Genomic DNA, 25,263 nt, shown 5'->3' on the forward strand with positions numbered 1-25,263 from the left:
GGAATGAAGACAGTCAAGCTGCTCAAAGTGTGTCTGAGTAAAATCATAAAGTTACAATATGAAGCCGGAAGATACTTAGTTAATAATCTTCACATCAAACGCTTTTGTCTGTATGTATTGATTTATTAGTTTTTTTGTTGTTTTTTGTTTTTGTATGTATGTATTTGACCAACTTTTCATAAAAGCTCCTAAACTGAATTTAATGAAACAGCTAACCATTTACGAATGAATTCCCAAAACAGCCAAGAAATTTCCCAAATCGAAAAATACATATTTCACAATATCAATGTAAAAATCTCTCTATTGTACATTGTACTGACAAGCAGCCCTCGATTGAAAAGTAATTAAGTGATCGCATATGAGTAGCATTGCTTTAGATAATAACACAATGCTCCAAAATACTTCTTAATGGGAGTAATACAGGTATTTGAAATGCGTTACTTCCACTCCTGCTGAATAACCTCAAAAAGTATGTTTTAATCATTTGTTTTTGGAGAGAATTTCACTGAATTCACCTGAAATATCTATGTTTCTCAGACAAAATACAAAGTATATTGACATAAAGCAGGATTTTGTGTGGGAAAAAAACGAATTTTGTTTTGGTTCTAAACCTGCAAAAAAAGGTTTGAAGATTAAATTAAATTCTGAATGTAATCTGTAGTAACGTGTAAAAGTAGATGCTCATCGAGTACTTTTTTTGTTCTCTTTGTACTTGGATGGAAGTTTTCACTTGTAATTACTTACTTTTACTTGAGTTACAGTACCTGTTTAATTTAGGTTCTGAAACAGTAGTTTCATGACAATTGGCGATTTTCAGTATTCCTTTCACCTCAAGTAAAATAATATTTATCCGGAAGTAATGGAAGTTACAAACGTTACTATGATTAAGTGTTACTTTTGGAGTAATTGTAGTTGGTATTAGTTCAGTGTAGTTGGATTACGTGGGGGAAAAATGTGCCTTAAATGTGAATTACAAATTTGTTTCCCCAGAAGTGTAGGATATTTTGTATTTATATAAAAAAAATATGCATATGATTGGAATAAAGAGTATTTCCTCTGGTTCCTTTGTAAGTAATGAGCGTAAATCCTGGCGCAGGTCCTCCCCCGGGGCAGCGATGGAGCTCGGGCGGTGTGGGCGGAGCCCCGGACCCGGTGGGAGTGGGCCTGACCGCCGCTTTTAATACAGATGCGCTCCGCGGTGCGCTCTGCGTCGAGCGGCGAGCGGAGCGGAGCGCACCGGAGCGGCAGCACAGCCACGACACGGCACAGCACGGCACGGCACGGCACGACACGGCACCATGACTGCACCCGGCAACACGTACGATGTCATCGTGATCGGAGGAGGCATATCAGGTGGGTGCGACGCCGCGCAAACTTTGTTCCGGGCTGCGCGGCGCACTGAAGCCGGAGACGCTCCCGCGTGGATCCCAAAGGGCAGGAGGAGGAGGAGGAGGAGGAGGAGGAGCGGCGTCTCGTCTGTCGCTGCCTGATGCACGTTGTGTAAAGGAGACCGGACCAACTGTTGCACAAGATCTGCTCCGGGTTCGTCGTTGCGCACACCGCGCAGTATTTTTACGCACGCTTCAACGCGCCTGGATGCGTCTTTTCTTTTTCTTTTTCTTTCTGCTTCCGTGAGGCTCCCCCCCCCCCCCCCCTCCTTCTCCTCCTCTCCCCCCCCCCCCTCCCTCCTTCCTCCTGTGTGTCCACCGCTGTATCACCACAGCATGTTGAGTAACAGCTCATCAGACACACTTGGTATTGCACAAGGGTGGAGTGGTAGTAAAAAGAAAAAAATGCTGCTGACATGCGCTTTTTATTTTTTTTTATTTGTTTATTTTTTAATTGCCAGACTTTGAATGTTGTGTGAGGATGAGTCCTGCAGGTTGCATGTGCAGAGAGGACCTGTGGGTGATGTCCCTTACTGTCAAATACAACCTTAGTCGGAGAAACGCACATATTTTAAATATCCAGCATGTAATTACAGTAAAAAAACAACAACAACAAAAAACCCCAAAACAACTGGAATTACTCCCAAAGTAACTCCCATGAGTTTAAATTGCGTGTCTTATGTCTGCTGTGCAACTTTAACAATCATACAAGTTCATAGTAACACTGCACTGTAAGACATGAATCTAATCAATTTGTGCACGTGGTGCAGTTTACTGTGTGCAGATTGGACGACGGAAAACCTAGCTGAATTGCAGTGGGTGGAGGTACACAATAATAAAACCTTATAAACATTGCGCAGTCCCTTCATGAGAAATAAACGAGCAAAAACGAGAACGGAGCCTTTGTTAGTTTATTTACGCAGCAGCCGTCACCTTCAGCCTGGATTTCTGACACCGTCAGAACTTTTCATTGCAGGTTTGGTCGCCACGTCAACCACAGAACTTGGAACCGGTCTCGCGGTGTGACGCAGGACTGATGATGTAGAGCCAAGACCAGAAAGTGCCAGTTAGTGATTTGCTAAGAAACCAAAGGGACAACGAGACATTTTCTTCTCCCACGTGAGAAACTTCTGGACAAAATGGCCTCGTCTCCGTCGGTGGAGTAAACAGGAGTTTCACACTACGATTACTGAACCGCTTCTCCGTCGGTGTGTTTTGTATGGTTTTTTTTCTGCTGCGGTTCCCGAAAAGGTTTTGCCATCATAAACCTCGGCGACTCTCTCGGCGATGAAAACAAGTTGAAGGAATGTCCGCGCACACTGCCTGTGACCTACAGTTATTTTCTGTAACGGCGACTTCCTGTTCAAGTTTCAAGTTTCAAACTTTCATTCAACAGTTTTTCGCCACAAAAGATGAATTCAGCTCTAATTTGGTCCGTCTACTCTGATGAAGGCAGATTCTACGTAGTTCTCTTGGTACGCTTCTTTTCTTGAGCCCAGAGGTGTCCGACTCCGGTCCCGGAGGGCCGGTGTCCTGCATGTTTTAGTTCTCTCCCTGCTTCAGCATACCTGAATCTAATGATGATGTCATCACCAAGGTTGTGAAGGAGTCCAATGAGGAGCCCCTCATTGCAATCAGGTGTGCTGCAACTGGGAGAGAGCGAAATCCTCCTCTGACATCCAGAATATAGAGCATCTTCCTCCCTAAACATCCAGATTATAGAGCATCTTCCTCCCTTAACATCCAGATTATAGAGCATGTCTTTAGGTGCAGACGAGGCGTTCGGGTGTAGACGGGGCGTTCGGGTGCAGACGGGGCCTTCGGGTGCAGACGATGCGTTCGGGTGCAGACGATGCGTTCGTGTGCAGACGGGGCGTTCGGGTGCAGACGGGGCGTTCGGGTGCAGACGGGGCGTTCGGGTGCAGACGGGGCGTTCGGGTGCAGACGATGCGTTCGTGTGCAGACGAGGCGTTCGTGTGCAGACGAGGCGTTCGGGTGCAGACGTGGCGTTCGGGTGCAGACGTGGCGTTCGGGTGCAGACGAGGCGTTCGGGTGCAGACGAGGCGTTCGGGTGCAGACGAGGCGTTCGGGTGCAGACGTGGCGTTCGGGTGCAGAAGATGCCTTCGGGTGCAGACGAGGCGTTCGGGTGCCGACGAGGCGTTCAGGTGCAGAGTGGAGGCACGTGGAGCTGACTCCCATGCCCGTCACGTCGTCGTAGCTCGAGCCGTCGGCCGCGACGGTGAACGAACCTCCGTCCTCTGCGCTGGCCTCTCCCCGTCAGACCGACGGCGGAGGATTTAGGTCAGTGTCGGTTCAGATCTCTGTCAAATACCACAAAATAAAAAAAATAAAAAAATGCTACGGCAGTAAAAGAAAACGGCTAATTTAATCACAGCCGCAGACGCCCGCTGGCCTTCTCCTGCTCTGCCTCTCCACCTCGTGTCACATTAGGGTGTCGTAATTACATAATCCGTTTACGCCGCTGCCCTTTCCTGGCTTCCAATGAGGTCTACTTATAACAATCACTGTCCAATCAAAGGGCAGATGAAACATGGAGGCGAAGCAGTGCTCTTTTCTCGCTTAGCGCCTCTCCTTCGTTCTCGTTTGCCTGCAAATGCGATTGTCGTTTTGCCGCCTGTCAGGACGGCCGCGGCCGGCCGGGGGCCGCCGGCGCTTTCCCAGCAGACAGTGAGCGTTTGTGACAGGCTGTTATCAGACTGAAGGGGGAGGAAGGATGAGGGGGGGGGGGGGGGGGGGGGGGGGGGGTGAGGGAGGGAGGGAACCACTTCCTGCCGATTTTGCCTCTGCAGCTGTGAAATGTGGGAAATGCGACGAAGAAAAAGAGGAAGGAGGCGGGAAGATCAGAAAGTCTGAGAATGAAATGGAGGTTAAAGGGTTCAGTCGAGGTTCAGGAAGGAAAGCGAGGAGATTTTAGTTTCGGCCGATTGTTTCCGTCCCCCGGCTGAAACTTTAGGTCCTGTTCTTTTCTCTCTCTTTTTTTTTTTCCTTGTCTTTCGTCTCCTCCGTCTTCTTCATCTTTGCTTTTCGTCGTATTTGTGGTCGTCTGCCCCTTCATCTTCATCCTCATCTTCAGGGAACAAAGACGACATTTTCTTGTCGTCTTTGTTCCCTTCTTCTTTGCCTTTGTTTTTAGTTATCACCTTCATCTTTGCCTTTTTTGTCTTCACAATGTCTTCCGTATCTTCTTTCACATTTGTCATATTCTCCTACATCTTTGTCCTTCTCCTCCTTTTTCTTCTTCTTCTTCCTCTTGTTCTTTTGTTTCTACATCATGTATCTTGTTGTCTTGTGGTCTGCATCTTCATCTTCATCATTGTCGGAGTAAAATCCTTTGGAGTTCGGTTCAACAACTTTGCAAATTAGCAAGTAGAAAAATCAGCCATTTATTCCTTTTGGTATTTGGCGGGATTGGAATATGTCAAAAAGATTAAAGGTACTAATGTACTAATCGAGAGTCCAATGAAATTGCGCGTTTTGCTATGGATTTCTTCATCAGATCATTTGTGTGCAAAGTTCCAGGCTGTGCTCGTTCTGTCGTCGCCACCTGCGTTTTGTTCTTGACGTCCAATTGGAGCCGTTCAAAGTTTCGAGGCTCTTGAAAGGTGCAGATCTGAACGAGGGCACCTGAGGCCGTGACGAAAAGTTCATGAGACGCAAGCAGCAGGACAACGGAGAGATTGTCTCGTGGTGAAGTTTGCAAACAAAGAAAGGAGTCGGCCAAGGAAGTGCTGCTTAAGTCAACAACGGCAGAAAGACAAGCCGGTTTCTGTCTGTTGTTCAAATGTGTTGCAGAAATGTTGATTAAACCTTCTATAGTGAAATTAAGAACGCTAGTGTGGCTTTTTATTCTTGACTTTTTAAACAAAAGCCAAGAAGAAACAGAGTTTTTTAAAGATCTGCTTTCAATGAAGGTTTAAGATCAGGAGAGTCAAACATGAGGCCCGTGGACCAAAACTGGTCCTCAAGAGGCTCCAGTCCGGTCAAACCACCACAAAAACGGTAGAAAATGTAAAAGAAAACATAGACTTGTTTAACTATTTACCATTTGCTTGTTGGTTTGGTGAGATTGGCGCCTCTTGTGGATCAGTTTTGGCCCGAGAGATTCCCTTGTGACTCCCTTTTTGAAGTCTCGAGGTCTTTTAAACGTCCACAGCGGCTTCTCTTGTTTATCCGCTGTTATATCTCGGTGCAAATCCATCCCGTTCTGAATGAGTCCCCTTTTTTTTCTTTGCTATCATATTAAATGACTATGAAACATTATGTACACAATATTTATTGTTTGCATGCCTTGTTTCACGTCCAGTAAGACTCGCTAATCCAATGTTTTTCTAACTCCATTTTCCTGTATTGACTTATCCTCCATCCTGTTGATCTCTGATACAAAGTCTCCTCTGTCCTGTTTCCCTCATACTGCTGCTTTGGGTTTTTCCCCTCGGTGTTCAGGTCGGACGTTCCTCGTTCGGCATGACTGTCATTAGTCCAAACGTTCTGGGATTTCTGATTTCCGTCTCTGTTTTTTTTTTTTTTTTTCAGTTTTACACTTTTGTATGATTTTTTTCGGCTTATTTCTGGGCTGGAATTCATTTATAAAGACGTGTTCCCCCAAGCCTACTTCCCTGCTTCAGCAGAGCAGTTTGATAGTATTAGGCTCATAAACGTCGACGCTACGGCTGGTTTGTCACTGGTTTTCTCCTGGAGGCCTGCATGCCTTGGTCAAAAAAACGTTTTATTCAAAGTTGATTGATTTTACATGATTTTCATCCATTGTAATGTTGGCTCATAGGAGCTGCATTCAGAATCTGCTGTGTCTGTGTGAGCTGGACTGGCTCCGCCCACACTTGGGAAGGGGAGGAAGTACTTCCTCTCCTGGTGCCATTTTGGAAGAAATCTTCAGGGATGATTTGTCATCATCCAAGGACCAATTGATTAGATAGATTGAGATGTTAACAAATCAAATCAAATTTTATTTGTATAGCCCTTTACAATAACCCAGCTCACCATTTTTTGAACCCCCCCTCAAAAAAAAAAAAAAAAATTCCGACTGGATATCTGAAAGCTCCTGCAGCAGCGTGAACCTTTTATTCCTCTGCCAATTCTATTAATCACCATCAATACGTCTGCAATCCCCGGTCGATACTTTCTCCGTCCAGCTGTGCATTTCCCTGTGCTTGTGCTTCCCTCCGGTCTTGTGATTTATCGCTCCTAATATTGCGCTCGGCTGTTGACTTTAGTGTTTGGCGTGAAAAACCCATGTCCTGTAATCTCAGCTGCACGGTCTCATAAACGATGACGGAGATTGGTGTGAAGCGAACACGTAGCTGGACGGGATGTTTGCGCAACTGGAAGAGTCTTCCCCCTCTACCGGTGATTTATGAGGCGAACGGTTCCGTGCTTGACTTGCATAGTTGTTGGCGTGTCTTTGGATATTTGCTTGACAGGAATTCGAAGCTGGTCTACGTTGTTCTATCTGCAAAATCTGGGTCTATACGGTCGTCGCACGCTGCAAAGTTTGCCTGAAGCCCGTTGCTATAAAAGGCAGCAGCACAGCGAAGTCATTCCAACATCTGAAACTGGTTTTTGAAAATAATGCTGCTATTAATGTGAATGTTAACAATTCAGTCTACTTTCAAACTGCTGAATTTTTTTTTGTTTTTTTTAATTTCTTACAAAAGAACAACTGGCACTTTGATTCCAGTAAATAATGGTTAATTTAGTTAATTTTGATTAAATAAAGTCAATGTTTTGAGACGTGTCATTTGTACCTTTAGTTCTTCACAGATTTTACTTTGAGGCCATATCGCCCAGTCCTACTACTGGTCTGTACTGGTCTGATTCAGGTCTATGTCAGTCTATCTTGGTCACTGCCGGCTGATCAGACTCGTGTCCTGTACTGATCTGATCCTTGTGTTTTCTGGCACGTCGTGGCGTCATGTTGCTCTATAATGGTTAACGGTGAGTCTGATGATGCTCATCTATTAATCTACTCCAGTCTCTACTGGTCCAACGCTCATGTGACGCTGGTCTGACGCTTCTCCGTGGAAGTCTGGCTGGCCTGCGATGGTCTGTGCTTGTCCATGCAGGTCGGCTGTAGGTCGAGGCTTGTTCACACGTATCTGATGCTCGTCGTTTTTACGGTATCTCTCGGTCTACTTGTCTACACTGGTCTGATGGTGGTCTCTGGTAAACTGATGCTGCTCTTCACTGCTTTATTGTCGTCTCATGCTGGTTACTGCTGACAGACGGACAGACAGACAGACGGATGGATATGCAGGTCAGTGCAGTTTCCTCAGTGGAAGAAAAACGTGTCGAGGCACTCGTAACCACTCCCATGTCTGTCCGGATCATCAAGATATCATGTCATTGTTTGCCGGTATTGGTCCTCAGTGTTTTGGACCGTAAACACCCACTTAGTCTCGGCGTGTCGCGGACGTAGGATGGAAGAAAGTGTGATTGCGGCGCGTCGTGTAAATGTCTCCCCATCACGGATCGATAAAGAACCTTTTAAAAGGCCTGACTCAAGTGGCTCACTTGTCACCCGGGTACGATTGGATTTTTTTTTTTTTTCGTTCCTGGGAGAAGAACGCTTTGCTGAGGCGCAGACACATCAAGAGGATGAAATGTCATGCTGTGACGGCGTTCAGCAGCTCGGCGTCCTGCAGACCTTCCAGACGAGCGACACGGGGTTTCTAATGTGCCGTTACATATTGTGGACAAAGTCCTCATTCACAAGAGACACTTAAAAATGCTTTGTATGTCTGTGCAGTACTCGCAGTGCACTCTGGGTAGAATTTAACTCTGAAATAAGAAATATATTTGGTGTAAAAGTGAAAAGATGAAAGTGGGTTGGTTGAAATGTTGCATTACAACATTGCATCCAAAAAAAACCACAAGTGATGGTGGAAGAAGCCACAACGGTGCAGGACTTTAGTGCCATTAATGTTCCAGAAATAAACATGTCACCGTTTGGTGAATTGTATGAATGACTGCTACATTGGCCAGAATCTCTTTTGTTTACGGCTTTATGTTATTCACATGGATCTTATCTCCTCATTTGACTTTATAACACCATTTAATTGATCCAAATGAGGAAGCGCTGAATGTCCAGTGCTATGCAGACGACATCCAACTGTACAGTCTGAGATTGTTTGTACGGGAAAGTCGGCTAAACTCCCTTAAAGTGGACAGTCGGACGCTGCGTTCACTCCACTTCCACCCCGCTAATTACAGAGCTCACAGATTTACCCCAAATTGTGCTGCTTCACTTCTAAATATTCATAATGTGAGCTACTAGTGAGTGCAGAGATAAAGCAGTTGCCTTTTGAATATTGATCGTTCTGCATCTATATGGTTTAAGTTAACATCAATCATGGAATAATGTTGTAATAACATAAAAATGTTGGGATTTATAAAATGTTTTTAAATCCCAGAGATGTGACTGTATCCTGATTTTTCGGAACTATAGCAGCAGTCTGTCGTCACACCATGACATCTAGTGGACACAGGTGGTATCGAGAGACTGTATAATATAATGCAATGCTAAAAGATTTGTTTTTCAAATCGTAAATGACGGCGTTGCTGTTTCTTTTCCTATTTCCTCAATGCAGCAAATGGCACAAAGTTTGCATTTCAAAAGGATTTATTTAAAATGCAATGATAATTTATTTGCAAAATGTTCTCAAAATGATTACATTATTGGCTTTATCAAATTTAAAATGATAGATATTGGTACAACGAGGGAGGCTATTCTTACATCATTGCTTGTTACCGGCCACTGAGGTCAAATTCTACCAGTGTTTGTCATAAAGTTAATTTAACAATCAGGCTGCTATAGTATAGAATCTGTTTGTATGCACAGAGTTATGAGTGGATTTGCTTGTGAAAATGATAATTCACTGGTCAGTGGAAATGATTGCAAGGCTTAAAAAAAAAAAGTGGTTGTTGCATGTGGACCTGGGAAATGCCTCATGTAATCACTGCGGACAGGCTGCGTCTGGCAAATGTTTCTGTGAGTGTTTGCAGTCTTCAGAGCGACAAAAATCTAGTCTGCAGGAGTCTCCAAATTCTTCCTCCAACACATGAGGTCAGTGGAGGAAGGGGTTAACCCGGGCCTATGATTATGTGCCAGTCAAGAGTTTGTTTTGTTCGATTCTCACTTGTTTGTCTCTCCGTTTCAAAGAAACCCGACGACCGGTTGCCGTTTTTCATCCTCGCTGTAGCGCCAGTTGAATTTCAATCTGTGCCTCTCAACTTGGTTTGAAAGTCGGAAACAGTAGCAGCATGTTGATTTTTTTTTTTGCCCGCTCCCCGTCTCGGTGCCGCGACAGCGAGGAATGATTGCCCCAAAATGAAGGAAAATCAAAGCCTCAATTTGTGCAAATAAACTCTTGAGATCAAAGCTTTGTCCCCGACGAGAAGCTGCTTCCCTCTGATATTCACTGCGTAAACAGCTAGCGGCGGACAGACGCTCATTGTTTCCCGGCCCGACGCCGTCCTTTTGAGCAGGTAATGGCATCAACTCTGCGTTCGCGGAGCCGCCGCTGGTCGGAGCCGATGCCTTCAGCCGGGCGTGTTTGTACAGGAAGAGCAGGCCGAGGCCGCTTAATGCTGAACAAAGTGTGTTAAAACCAACATAAACCCCGTGAGCTTTGACGAGCCTCGCCGGGATTTGGACGGAGGCGAAGATGTTGAGATAAGGTGGGGAATTCGGAGCAAAGGCCATGAAAACATTTGCACAGTTGTGGGGGAGCCGAGTTATGAGATATTGAGTCTGTGGCAGTGCAGCTTCTACTACGACTGCATGCTTCCCATGATGTTTTCCTTCGCGACTTAAAGGTTTTATTTCCAGCAGTCGAAGCCTCAGGCCTGCTGGAACATGACAAGTGGGCTTTTCCGGTTTGTTGCAGAGGAATTAGCCGTTCCTTTCCATTAGAGCATCGATTTCTCAGAGTGCGGCCCGTCGGCCAATCACAGCCCACAGCAGCATTTCTGGTGACCCACAATGAAAGTTTTTAGCAGATCGCCCAGGCCTTGGACTTACTTTGCCGTTCTGACGATATATGTGACATTTCAGATTAATACCTTCAGATTTAGAGGAGGCTCATCACTGTCCCAAGTTTGGTCAAGTGTCACATTTGCCCACTTTTCCGAGCACCGTAAGAAGTTTCCAGTGACTGACTACTGTGTTCTGTGAATGTTGTAAACACACTGCGTGCCTCAGAATTCCGAGCAGTTTGATTACAAAATATGCTGACATTTCAGAATTTAAATGGAAAAAAAATATTCATTTGAATGGGAAAAGGAACCGAGTTCGGTGGTACAGTCAGTGATTTATTGAATTTGATGTTTTTGAACCACTCCAGTAGTGGCAGATTGATTGTTTTTGTTTCTGACTTATTTGTGGTGCCGATCTGATACGTTTCAATGCGTCCTCCCGTAATTCCATGGTGTCACTTTTGTTTCTGTGTGTCTGATCACATCCTTGACCACTGCAACGAAAAGAACACTTTTTCTTACAGGTTTGTTGTTGCTGTTGCAGTAAAGTGGCTCCGCTCGCCTTCACGACCACTATTTGTGTCACTCACTGAGTTTTTCCTGAGTTGATCACCTGCAAAACACAAGCAAACGTCAGGAAACGTATTATTCTTTGATGTTTCTTGACAGATTTCTTTCTCGATGCAATTTAAGTCTCCGGACAGAAAAAAAGTCATGCTTTGATTCTTTGCTCGACACAAGTGTTGAGATACTTTTGCCGAAGTTATAGTTATCTTTCTGCCCAACACTTTATATGTGCTACGTGCTGCACTGACTTTACAGGCCAGCACTGTAAAGCCTGCACCACATCCCTGTGTGTGTGTGTGTGTGACTACACTGGTATATGTTATGTCCAAGCGAATTAAAGTTATGACAGGAATTGCCCGGGGTCACTGTGTGAAAAGTCGTTTTCCTGTTGTGTCGGCCGCGGTTGGTCGGTCAGCAGGGAAGCGGCCCTCTCGACGTCGCCTCACATGATCCGCGGGTCAGCTGCTCCGTGGTTTTTCTGTCTCTCGGGGCCCGCGCAGGTTTTACCTCCCGTCTTCTCCCGCAGTACGACCGTGTAGTCTACAACACGCTGGACCGACGGGACAGACTCCAGACTCGATAAAACACGAGTTTAATCTTCGTCTTTATTGTCGCATTTGTTTTCATTAAATCCCATTTCAGCTCTGCACTTTGTCTGAAAATTATCTAATCAATCAGTCACAGCCTCACAAAGACGTGATGAAGTGGATCTTTAAAGGAAAGGCGTGGCACCGATCCGCCCGGTCAGAGTCTGACAAACCTCCGTCTCACCGCTCGGAAACAAAAGAAAGGGGAGATAAGAGAAAGGAGAAGACGTTTACTGTTTTTTTTTAACCACAGTTAAGATAACACATTTGAAGGGAGTGTATTTATTCAGAATGTACTCTGACTTCATGCATAGTACGGTGTTTTCAGTATCCATTCTTCTTCTTTACATGCTCAGTAGATCGAGTGTCATGACCCCAAATACATGCCTTACAATGTGCAATAGTAGTTGATATGTCATGCAAAACCTCCACTTACTGCCATTTATTTATATCTATATATACTAGTATTACTTTTCTCACCAAACTGTTATCATGAGCAATATTTTTAATTAGTAATTTAATTAGATAATTCATTAAATCAGAATGTTGAGTACCTGCAGCGCCCCTTTTTGCCCCCAGTTTGCTGCCGTAACGAGTGAATTTCTCCGCTGTGAGATGAATCGGCTACAATCTCATTTTCTCCTGGGACTTGGCCGTTTTATTTTGGCAGTCACCGTAGTAACGATCCAACTTGGTAGCCTGTGTACTCCCATTGTTAATGTTTAGAGCCAATTTTTCTCAGTTGCATGCACCAACATACCATACTTGTGGCCCAACATACCAGCTACATCGTTTTCAGTGTTTCTACTGCTTCCATGCATCGTTGTCAAAACGTCGCCGCGTAAACGTGGAACTTTTCTGCAACGAAAATGTAAAAAGGATGCGTTTTCACTCGCAAACCGGATAGAGTGGCGTAAAAAGGCGGATGCACTCATTGTTTCTCTTGGTTTCCGCAGGTCTTAGCGCAGCGAAGCTCCTGAAAGCCAGCGGCCTGAGCCCGGTGGTGTTGGAGGCGAGGGATCGAGTCGGCGGGCGAACTTTCACCGCGCGGGTAAGAGCTGGACTGGACTAGTGACTGACGGGAGGAAATGTCGTGAGTCCGCATGCAGATTCAGACATATCGTTCAGTCACTATAGCAGTAGTGGTAAAGAGGGTTCCCACTGGCATGAGACCTTGGAATCGGTCCAGAACTTACTGGAGAGATCATTAATCTTGGTCTAGTACTGTCCCAAAACACTATCTATTAGTCATCGAAATAAGTTCGATATGATGTGTTGTAAAGCTTATGTGTTTTTTTTGGGTTTTTTTAAAAAGGGGGTGGAACCAGTCTAGAGCCTTGTGGGACTCCAAATAACACAAGATGGGATTTTTATTGTCGTTGCACACTACTGTAGTGAAAGTATATTTTACAACTCTCGCTGTCAAAGCAGCACACGGATAAAAGCAGAAGTATAGACTCATAAGTACATGTGTTATCAAGTATAGGCATGTTAAATTATTTATTAAGTGTTTGATCGAGGCACAAATCAATGATAATCATTAATACAAATGCGGTATGTAAATAGTCCATGATACTTTGCTCCCACACTTTATGCTGACATAAAGTGTGCAGTGTCCCACGCATTTTTACACACCCACCCCTCCAGAACGTCAGGCAGTCCAACAAACAAGACTATTGGATTCTCTAGACAATCAACAAAACTGGAGCCCAAATCCAAGACAGTGTCATAAATGTGGTGGATTATTATCTGTCATATCCGAGTCGATATGCTTAATGCGTCTTCCTCTCTTCAGAACAAGGAGACGAAATGGGTGGATCTCGGTGGGGCATACGTCGGACCGACCCAGAACCGCATCCTCCGACTGGCCAAAGAGTACGACATCAAGACCTACAAAGTCAACGAGGAGGAGAACTTGGTGCAATACGTCAATGTGAGTGTCGGACCATTTCCCTCGCTCTCTCCACATCGGTTATTCCCCGAACGTATCATGATGTTGACCCATCATCCAACCAGGATCCTCTGGTTTCTTTCTAATAGTCGGCGCAGTCATAGAGGCGACGGCGGTTTTGAAGTTGAAACTGTTTGTTTACATGACACAACGATGCTCGGAATCAATGAAAACACAACTTTTTGGAAACCCGAACCCAAGGTGGGAACGTTTCACTCGACCTCCATTGCCATTGAAATGGACAAAAACAAGACGTTCTAGAAACCGTCAGGGTTCGTCCACCACGGCTGTAGGACATGATTCTTCTGCATATTGGCGAGTAGTTGGACAAAAACAAACAAGAGTGTCATGATTCTCAGTTCATATTGGTAGTTTAGTAGTTGTCTGTCCAAACAACGGTGTCTCAACATTAATGTTTACAACATATTTGCATGTGTGTGTGTGGTTTTCGTTACGAAAACAACCAACCCGTGGGCCAAAATGCTAAAGACATTGTTTTTAGATCGTTGCTGCATCGACGCGGCGTCTTCACAGAATGGGCTTCATCAGAAGCTCCGTCCGGAGTCTAAACCTCCAGCTCATGGACTTAGCGAGGCTGTCGGTGCCAATGAAACCACGACCGTGTGTGAGGAGCGTCAGGAGGAGCTGCCCGGCTCGCCTGAACCTGGGAACGGCTGTGTTGTACGCGTTGCTGGGTAGATGGACTTGAATTGAATTGAGCCGTCCAACCTGCTGCCGAGGCTCCCGTCTGGGGAAGGAGTAAATTCAATTGACTATAGGTCTTGTTACGACAGACTATCCATCATCCCGATCCACCGAACAAGCATAAACGGCTAATTAACAAAGCTAGCATACTGCATCTGATGTTGATACGTGCTCGCTTAGGGTTTTTTGTTTTTTTATATATAGAATTTATCGCCACATGTCAGATTTCATCTGTTAGTATCGGCTCGGCATCACAGGACATTAAGCCACCCTGCGCTTATTATTCATGTGTTTGTGAGCGACAGGACATTGTGGAACTCCGCGGCGCGATTGAAAACATGGATCCTGATGGCTTGTCGTGAACACAACTCATTGGTTTGGTATCAGTTGTATGCCTGGTGCAGTGGTTCGCAGTCCCAGCTCACACAGCACACTACCGCCATCACACTTCAGTGTCAATCGCACTCTGCACTCTGCATGGCGCATGGAAAGAAAATGCAATGCAGTTCAGTCGGTTCCGCAATATATTTATTTTTGCACTTATCACCACAAGGATAAATTCCATGTATCTTGCGGCCCTGGCGTCGATCCTGCTCTCTCTTTTTCACTGCTACCAAAACCAGAGGCTGCCCAAACACCAGGAAGAGAAGCGTCGGTGTCTCGTGGGGGACCAGCGAGAGGGAAGCACCCAACGCCGGGTCCCTCTCTTGACTTCGTTCATGTCCAGCTGGCCATCTTCCCCTGCAAGCATTAGGAGCTGGAGATGCTAATCTCCATCTGAGGGATTTCAGTAATGCAGTTTCTCATGTCTTTAAGTGGTTGAAAGGCAAACCAAGAGAGCAGAAGGAAAGGCCATTTTCCTTTTCTTGGACTTCCCTTTGCTCGATATCTCATTAACACAGCTGTTGTTCCTCTACCTGATTTGATTTCTGGCTGATGCCCTTTACCCTGGCCGAACTACTCCCACTGTAAATCACACAGGAGTGCAGCTTCCTGTCAGTGGGAATGGAGCAGCCTTATCTACACGTCGGCTGCGTTAAGGTAATTCGATGATACCTTCGCGGAACTTTGAGCGTCTGGCCTCTGGGAGTGGAGTTCTCTTAAGATGACCAAACCAAAGTGCTTTTCTGTGAATCACGAGTATGCAATAAGTTAAGAAAGTTAACTTAACTTGATGATATCAAACACATTTGAGCATCAGAAAACGTGAAAATAGTCGTCGATATTAAGCTGAAAACAATGAAATATTAAATTAGAAATAATGGGCCTCACAAAGAGAAAGCCCTCCTTTGTTTGAGTTTTCTGTGTAGTTGTGTGTCGGTTTCCTCCAGTCAAGTCTGTTTCTACTGAAATCTAAACACATGTCAGATTAATTGATGGCCCTGAATTCCCTGAATTCCTACCAGGAGCTAATTTGTCTGCCGGAGGGTCACGTTGTTTCCGGAGTTGGAGTCAAAACACTGAAACCCACAATGGGTTTCGATGCTTTTAGCTGGGAGATCTGTGATGCTGCAGGGTAATCTAGTTAGCTCAGTGCTAACAAAGTAGCATGGCTGGATGGATGTATATATGTTTGATGGATGGATGGTTGTTTGGATGGCTGTACAGATGGAAGGGTTTACCGATGGATGGATGGATGGCTAATCAAACCAGAGAAACTATATTTTAGAGTGATATTTAAAGGTATGCAGAATGGGATATGATGGGAAATGGAGAAGTTATTTCAACATTTGACGCTGTGCAAGTCAGAAACCTCGGCTGTCATCTTCTAGTATTTAATTTTGCTTCATGAAGCGATACTTTTGTCCCTTTTAGGGAATTTATTTTTTTTTAAAAAGGAAACCAGAGCTTCACTCCCATCACTCACTGGCTGATATGTTGCACAACTAGGATGTCAGTGTCTTTGCTTCAGGCTCCTTCTGCCCGATCAGGGAACCAGTGAAGGGTCCGTGTTCTGTCAAGCTTGGTTTCACTGTGAGCTCAGCGTGACTTCACCACCGACTTGACCTACTTCTGCGGTGCCGTCGAAACGCGACGCCGGGCCCGGTGACGTCCGGTGGAGCCGCGAGGCGACTCGGCGCTGGAGTGTTCAGTGTGATTTCTGGAGCCGCCGTCCCCACGGGAGCTCCCACGTCTCCTTAGTTACTATCTCTGTAGGATCCACCCGCCGGCCCAGACTCTCACAGGCATGCTCCTGCTAGCTTCCTGCCTGGTTGCTATGGCAACACGCTTCATCAAAAGCCGCTCACCTCCGTGTGTGTGTGTGTGTGTGTGTGTGTGTGTGTGTGTGTGTGTGTGTGTGTGTGTGTGTGTGTGTGTGTGTGTGTGTGTGTGTGTGTGTGTGTGTGTGTGTGTGTGTGTGTGTGTGTGTGTGTGTGTGTGTGTGTGTGTGTGTGTGTGTGTGTGTGCGTGCGTGCGTGCGTGCGTGCGTGCGTGCGTGCGTGCGTGTCATTAGTCATTTGCGTATGCATGGCAGGGTTCCTCTGTGTTTCCAGGCTTCCTCTCTTTTCCCAGAGCTGAGTCAGCAGAAATTATGGGAATCTTTTCCGTGACAGATATCGTCATTCAACCCTTTGTTGGGCAAAAAAAAAAAAAAAAGTATTCGGAGTATTAATGAGAATTAAAACATTGTCGCTATAGTGGGTTTTTTTCCGTTCACATTTTTCAATTTCAGTGTTTTGTTCTCTCTTCATTAAATAAATCATATTTGCCTCCTCCTTGTGCGTCGCTGCTCCCGATTGAAACATTTTGAGTTGGAATATGAAAAAAAGATGAAAAACTGGTTACACTAAAATGAATGCCAACCCAAGACCAAGACTTTTTGCTTCATTACGTCCGACAAGGACGTCATGAAATCATGGATTCGTATTTCTCTTTCTGCACGTCTGTCAGCAAGATTACGTCAAAACTGCTTCATAGATCCGGATTCTGGACCAACATTTCATTTTATTGGCTCGAAAGGATCACGTTGAGTCCCAGAACCGTGGTGTCTTCCGTCCTGCTCTCAGAGGTTTGGCAGTTTACTTTAATTCTGTAGACAAGGTTTGATTCGGTTTATCGTTGTTATTCACCAACCAAACATTATCGCACAGAGAAGGAGCCGGACACGCGCCAGATGTTGAACTCGTTTGGATGTTTGTGTTTGGTTTGTTTTGATCTGAACTGTTCGTCATAGGCTGGCTTCATGTCTCCGGTCTTTATCCAAACATGGTTTGGAATGCGAAATGAACTAAACACTCAGTACTGAGTAGAAACTCATTATTCAGTTACTGGCTGGGAGATGTTATATAATAAAAACCATGTTGGCCCTAAAGCCTTTCTACTTGTAATTTACTTAAACCACACAAACAAAAATGATCCTCGTTTTGCTCAAATTGGACTCACTACACTCTCTTGTGGCACACAGTGGTATTACAAGAAAAAACAAAACTAGCTAGTTAGCCTTTATTTTTTGGTTATATATTGCTTCTAAAACTTATTTCGACACCCTGATTTCACCCACATTGGTTCATTATTGTCAATTATTCACAGCGAGGACAGTTCGTGCCGTTTGGTGTGTCTCTGTCCATGTTTTCACGCTGAGAAGCTTTGAAATGGCAAAAAAACAAAACGACACCCGTGACTGAGCGTCTTTCCACAAGCGCATATCTTGAAGAAATTTAAAGAAAACGCGCAGTGCGATATTTGCAACCTCTACATGTCTTCACCAGACAAAAGCTGGAGTAAATACTAAGCCAGCGTGTGTCCCGAGCCGGTGTGTAATTAGGGCTTGCTTTCAAGCGAGCCGCGAAGCTAATCAGCTTTTGCGTGGCCCGTTGTAATCCAAAAGGCCAGCGCCGGTTTCCCGTATCAGCAAACTGCTGGCTAACGGGCAGCTGCAGCTCTCAGCACTGGATTTATTAATGAGGTGTCACTCGTGAGGTATCAGAGATGGGCAGACAAGACTTTGATTAAATACCGTCCCTGATTACCGGAGATTGAGACGGGAGCGCGGGATTGTCCCTCCGGCGCCGCTGCGACACCGCGTTGCCGTGCACGTTTGCGCGTTTACGGGGACCGGCGAGGGTCACCGCCACGGACTGTGAGGTATGGGAGTTATTCGGGAAGCGAGGACCGGTGCTTTCCAACTGCGGTCCTCGTTTTGAAGTCTGTTTATAGAAATGTCTCTAAACGGGCCCATTTGAAGCCTCGGAGCTGATTTATGATGGTTATTTTTAGATGATTAAGTTTAAAGCTCTCCAGTCTGAGTGAATGTGTCTTTGGATTGTGAGATAAATTCCTTTTATAGGATTTCAGGAAGAAACTGATGCAATTTTAAGGAAAATTTGGGGCTTTTTATAGTGAAATATGTCAGATCATGGTCAGTTTTGTACTTTAAATACGGATCATCCAGACTAGTGATGCGCCGATACAGAGACCAGTATCAGGTCCGATGCTGCACGCTACGATATAACCCAAACTTTTAGCAGAAAACAAATTGGGAGAGCCACGTTCAACAAAGCTTTGGTAAATATATAAGTTAAAGGGCTCATATTATGCAAAATTCACTTTCTAATGGTTTTCCAACAGTAATAATCGTCCCCAAAATCAAGGTCGGCTCCTCCCCTTTGACTCCTCCCACAGTCAGGCAGCTCTGCTCTGGCACATGGCGCCACGAGAGGAAGTACTTCCTCCACTTCCTAAGATGGGCATGTGTGGGCGGAGCCAGTCCAGCTCACACAGACACAGCAGATTCTGAATGCAGCTCCTATGATCCAATATTCAAATGGATGGGAATCAAGGAAAAGCAACAAACTTTGAATAAAACATTTTTTGACCCAAGAGACGATGTGAAAGTGTTGAATAGTTGTATAATAGGAGATCTTTAAGATTTCAGGTTTTTTTTAAATTAATTTTTTAATCAGCTGTCAAGAAAACATCCAAATCAAACCCTATATAGTAACATCCAAATACCATTTAAAAACTCTTCGACTATCAATAAAATTAGCTTCTTCTTTTAAATTAGTAAGAGTTTCTTTAGTCATTCTGTTTGTTTCTCTTGTTTCTTGTCTTATTATTGGTACTTGTTTGGAAATAAATTAATTTATGAATAAGTTTAACTTTTACCAAAACCTGTAAAGATATGTGACGACCCTTTGTCAAACTGTGATTGCTGTGGATTTCTGTTTTTGACCATAAAATTTGATTTAATGCTATTTTATTTTTTTTGCTATATTTGCGTGTCCAAAGAAAGGTGAGTTTCTTGGCTCGACCGTCTGGAGTTTGCCTACTCTCCCTCAGAACTGGCCTGAGTAGATGAAAGGACATATGCGAGATATTGTTTAGTGGAAAATTGCTTTACGCGGAGGAAGTGTCGTCTGTCTGGAGGGACGAGGAGAGATTAGTGTTTATCTTGTCGTGTAGTTTACCTGCAGCTTCCCCCGAAGCTTCTCTGGATCCTCTGAGAGGAGCCGACTCGGCTCGTCGATGTGGAAACAGATGCTCCATCCCCCCCTCTTCCTCCTCCTTCTCCTCCTCCTCTTCCTCTGTATTCACATGGCTGCCGTCGCCATGGCGACGGACCCGCATGGACACTGTCGGCCGTGAGGCTCGTCTGCGTCGTCCTTCGCCCTCTTGTCTTTTTTTATTTTTTTTTATTTTTGCACAAAACTAGGTGCAAATAATACAAAGACAATGTGCCCTGGTTGGGTTTAGGGTTTAATCACCGTATTTAAACTTCCCCCTTTTTTCCCCCTTCATGTCTGCTGCTTGTTTGGGATTTTTAGAATTTCAGTATGAATAAGCGTGACATTCATGCTTCAGTGCACCTGAGAGATGCATTTAAATGAAAAAAGACAAAGATTGTTGCATGATATTTACGAGAAAATGGGTTAAGTCTCGACCTTTAGTGTGGAGGATCCAGATATCCAATGTACAAACTGTCTAAACACCTCCCCCCAAAAAAAACATTTATTTGCAAATATGTGGAATAAAACTGCTTTTGGGGGATGATTCAGGTAAACACTGGTGACAAAGAAACAGATGGAAGAATCAAATTAAATAGAAAGTATTGAGTAAAATCCAGTAAGAGCCATGATGGTAACATAATACAATAAAACCATTAGAAAAAATCCTAACTTAATGCTAACTACACTGTTTTCAGCATTATTGCTGTGGAAACGGACATTGTGAAAACGTGAAACTTTTCTTAAAGGAAAATGACGATAATGATGTAGAGCACTTAGTGAAACGGTGTCATTTCGAGGGAATTCTCAGTTATAAACGGTGAAACGCGTTTGATTTTTTTTCAGTTTTATACTCCGGCATGTTTCATCACACCGTTTGTAATGTTGTTTGTATAGTTTGTATATGTTTGTATAGTGACTCACTGTGGCGTAAAGTCAAAACTGCAACTAACTCAACAATTCCTCAACACTTCAGTGTTGTTTGGTTTTTGTTTTTTTTTTTTTTATATATTTGAATAAGCAGCCATACAAGCTGGTTCCACGACAGTACTTTGACTTACTTAGTTTTTTTCTCTCCATGTTTTACGTAACCTGAGTGCCACATAAAAGTTTTATCATATCGGTGTTACGACATCATCTACTGAAGCCATCTGAGGATATAATGTCTCCGATAAGCGAACACGGACCCCGCAGCCTTAAAACACTGATAACGTGGAACGCACTCGAAATGGATTATTCATTAACCCTGTCACTCAGAGTTTCGGTGCCAGGACTTTTCATGTGGGAGCCGGTTTTAGGAGAAAGGAGCCGTTGCCATGAAAAAGAACGAGTTGTAAATTTTGGCTGTAAATCCTGATAAGGCTTCTGCTTTTTAAAATTGAAATGTTGATTTTTACATCTACTTTACCAGTCGGACTTGACGCATTTCTAAAATGCAGTTTGCATAATAAAATAAAATAAAGTAATAATAAAATAAGCTGCTCAAAATGTGTCAAATTATCAATATTGAAGGTGTCCAACATAAGGCCTGTGGGCCAAAACTGGCCGGCTCCAATGGTTTCATAAAAAATTGCTTTATGTTTAGATTGTAATAATTTTCTTTAGTAATTGTTTGTTTTTTGCCAACATATGGACATTTTTCATCACATACGTTCGTTTTAAAAACATTGCTGCCTAAACACGAAACGTTTCTGACCAAAAAACGATGCGTTTTCACTGGAAATGTTATGGAAATGGAGTCTAAGTGGCATCTTGTGCGATCAATATGTCTCCTGTCAATCCGTGATGTCTTTTTTTTTTTTTTTTTATAGTATTTTTTATTAGATTTGAGACCAAGTAAGAGACACTTAGGATCCAGCTGAATTGGAACATTAAAAATGATGGACAATGCATTTACAATGCGAGGTCAATATCGCCGCGGTTTAACACAACGCAAACGTGTTTGAAGCGACTCGGCCAAACTTTCACCTCGATAAGCCCTCGGCTCGTTGCGTGGTGGACAAACAGAGCAATAGTCCATGCTTAAAACAGCCTTCGCGTGCGGATTATTGTCTTTCTTATCAGGTTTGATGGCTGTGCGTCGGTCAACCATTAAAACGAACCCATCACGCTATGTTTTCCTCAGAGGATTCACAATCACTGTGACTCAGCAGTTATACAAAAAATACAAAAACTTATATTCTGAATCGAAATTGCGCAAAAAAACTCAAAAATTCTCGCACTTAAGAAACTCTCTTTTGGCATTGCAATGACAACAGAATTCAAAACATGCAAAAAAAGTGTGGCATTGCCGTCAATCTGGATTTTTTTTTTTTCTTTTGAAAATCCACAACGAGGCCGTTAGACGAAGCGTTACATTTTAGAATGTAGCTGCAGTTTCCATAACGTACGTTAGCGGTTAATGGCGCGATTGTATGTGTGTGTGTGTGTGCGTCTTCCAGGGGAAATCGTACCCGTTCAAAGGCTCCTTCCCCCCCATGTGGAACCCCATCGTCATGCTGGACTACAACAACCTCTTCAGGACGATGGACGAGATGGGAGCGGAGGTGAGGCCACGCCCGCCGCGGCCCTCCGGCGTTTCGCCGCCTCGCCACCTGAAACGTCTCTCCCTGCGTTGCAGATTCCCCGAGAGGCTCCGTGGCGGGCGCCGCACGCCGAGGAGTGGGACAAGATGTCGATGCAGCAGCTCCTGGAGAAGGTCTGCTGGACCAGGTAACGCTCGGGGGAGGGGGAGGGGGAGGGGGAGTCATTTCACCGGCGCACAAGAAGGAAATGCCTCATTATCGAAATGATAATAACCTTCAATGCCGAGTCACAAGACTTGATGTCTGATGCCGTGGACGACGATGTTTTGAGTTTTTCGACGTCTCCTCCCGTCTTGAATCCGCAGCACCGTCCGCCGCTTCGCCACGCTGTTCGTCAACGTCAACGTGACGTCTGAGCCCCACGAGGTGTCGGCTCTGTGGTTCCTCTGGTACGTCAAGCAGTGCGGCGGAACCATGAGGATCTTCTCCACCAGCAACGGAGGACAGGTACCGTCCGCGATGCGACGCGCCTCGTAAAGCTGAAAGTGCATTTTAACTTTTATCGGCGGCGTCGGAGTCGCCTCGCCACGCTGCGGTACAGTCATCTGGCTCGTGTTTCAACCGCCTCGCTGTTTAGAGCTAAAACCTCCCAGGAGCTAAAGCTGGATTGCTTCTGATCGACGGTAATAACTTTCTTTAGTTAGAGAATCTTGCTGAGGGGTTGTTGTGTTTCACTGAGACGTAACAAACGTCACGCGTAAATAGAATAGTGTTTGTATATAGTTTATATCTACCCTTTTATACAGTAACTGACCACTGCAGGTGAATAACGGAACCTTCACAAAGTTGTTTTTTCCTCCCCGTTTCCAAGGAAAGTTTTAAAAAGTTGCATTTTCTCCCAGTTCTAAGCAGACAGACCTTTTTTTCCCCCCGAAAAGTTGCACTTTGCACTGTTTTCATGAAGACGGAGTCAGAGAGCTTTTAAAAGTTGCATTTTACTCCATTTCTACGGAAAGTTGTGGTTTCCCCCGATTCTAGGTAGATGGAGTTGGAGAATTAAAAAAGAAAAGTAACATTTTCCCCCATTTCTACAGAAGCTGAGCATTTTGGAAAAGTTGCGTTTCCCCTGGTTCTACAGAAACAGACCATTTTCGAAAAGCAACAACCCCCCCTACTCCCATTTTAACAGAAATGGACCATTTTCGAAAATTTTGCCCAGTTTCTACAGAAACAGCATTTTTGGAAAAGTTACGTTACCCCTGTTTATACAGAAACAGACCATTTTCGAAACCCCCCCGCCCCCCCCCACCCCCCCCACCCCCAATTTGACAGAAACTGACCATTTTCTAAAGGTTTTGCCCAGTTTCTATAGAAACTGAGCACTTTCGAAAAGTTGTATTCCCCCTGTTTCCACAGAAACAGACCATTTTTGAGTCAGAGAGGTTGAAAACAAGTTGCATGTATAGTTGTTGGCATCGTTGTCGTTCAAACGAACCAAAATGTAACGAGACTCTTGCGTTCTCCCTTGAAAACACATAAACATAGTCTCCCGTCACGTCAGCATCGAGGATGACGTGTTGAAATTCGAATACCAGTGTTTCCAAAGTAAATTTACCAAATATGTGCATGTTATTCTACCCCGGTAAACACACTCGACTATTTATATACAAATAGCGCTGAACCGACTCCCAGCAAAAGCTGGAGTCCTCCCGGTATCTGGCTTCAGCTTTCCAGGAAGTTTCTCCCCGGTAGAAAGTTCACTGGAGGACAGAGGAGGAGGCACGGAGCCAAGAGGGGCATTAAAACTGCCCCATAGAGATAAATGCATTCATGGAAAAAAATTAATACATTTGAAAACAGATCTGCGAGAGATCCCACCACCTTGTAAATCAGCCTCAATCTGCTCCACCTCATCTCAGCGTGTTTACAAGCCTGACAAAAGACGTTTCCCGGGAGTTCTTGGAGAGCTCAGGCTGCCCTGAGAGCTAAATGGTCCCGTTGCCATAGCGACTGACAACCCGGGACTGTGTTTCGGTAAATAAATACAACGCCTGCTCTGCCCGGTACAGAGACACACAGTGAAAGATCAACGTGTGCTCAGAAAACTGGAGTTACTTAATCACGTTTTCAGTACAACTTTTCACCAAAAGTGCCAAAAACAAAGTCGCCTGTAATCAAAGGAAAGCCGTTCGCAGGCTTGTTTCACCGTTTCTGGCTTCGGCTCGTAATTCAGCAGCGACCGGCAGGACGACTTGTGCAAATGCCACAGTGGAATCCTCGCAATGTGTTTCTGATCAGGGGGACAGAGAGAGAGAGAGAGAGACGTTGACACGAGCCATATGGAAAAGGTCACTGCCTGTTTAATTCTGTGTATCGGAGCTTTTGGCAGCGTTTCATCTGCCTCCGCCCCCTCAGCCTCCTCTTCATCAGTCAGCAGCCGCTGGCCTCACAAACACCTCTTCTTTTTTTCCTTTTTTTTTTGTATTGGCTCATGATGTGGCAGTTTGTAGTAAAGGAAAGACTGTGGATTGAGGATAACTGCAGGATTTCACTTAAATAAATATTTTTCATTTTATTAATTAATTTCAAGCTTGCGACAATTCAGTGTGATATATATATATATATATATATATATGCATGTAAAAAAAATCCTTATTGCTAATATAAATAAATAATTTGTATTTTACATGAAAACATATTTACAGAAAATGCATCTATATTTTACTATACATGCACCCATACATACATACTTTCGATACTGAATTGACATGCCTGAAAAGGAGTAGGAGGAAGTAAAACATATTGAATCCTACCCCTTCTCCAATATTCGATACTATTCATCCCATTTAATTATCTTTGTGTATTAACAATTATATAACAAAATGCATACAGTAAGAATATATATATATGTGTAGTATATGTATATATGTATGTATATATGTATATAGAGCCTTTTCACGAGCAAAATACATTTGTAATTTGCATTTTACATGATAATATATTCGCACAAAATAGATTATCTATATTTGTCTATCTAATCCTACCCCTTCTCCAATATTTGATACTCATCCTATTTAATTATC

The 25,263-nt window shown here is 44.2% G+C and overlaps 1 protein-coding gene across 1 annotated transcript in view; it reads left to right on the top strand.

Annotated features, from left to right (window-relative positions):
- The first annotated feature begins 1,227 nt into the window (after window positions 1–1,227).
- The window catches only part of mao (monoamine oxidase), a 30,786-nt gene continuing 6,750 nt past the window's right edge, over window positions 1,228–25,263 (top strand). Inside the window, exons 1-6 of the mRNA XM_080497813.1 lie at window positions 1,228–1,353; window positions 12,512–12,606; window positions 13,351–13,488; window positions 22,097–22,201; window positions 22,276–22,367; window positions 22,546–22,687. Coding sequence (XP_080353939.1) covers window positions 1,299–1,353; window positions 12,512–12,606; window positions 13,351–13,488; window positions 22,097–22,201; window positions 22,276–22,367; window positions 22,546–22,687 — 627 coding nt within the window. The 5' untranslated portion in view covers window positions 1,228–1,298. The remainder of the gene's footprint in view (window positions 1,354–12,511; window positions 12,607–13,350; window positions 13,489–22,096; window positions 22,202–22,275; window positions 22,368–22,545; window positions 22,688–25,263) is intronic.

The sequence above is a fragment of the Blennius ocellaris genome, assembly GCF_963422515.1.
Source record: "Blennius ocellaris genome assembly, chromosome: 6".
In the NCBI taxonomy this organism is placed as follows: domain Eukaryota; kingdom Metazoa; phylum Chordata; class Actinopteri; order Blenniiformes; family Blenniidae; genus Blennius; species Blennius ocellaris.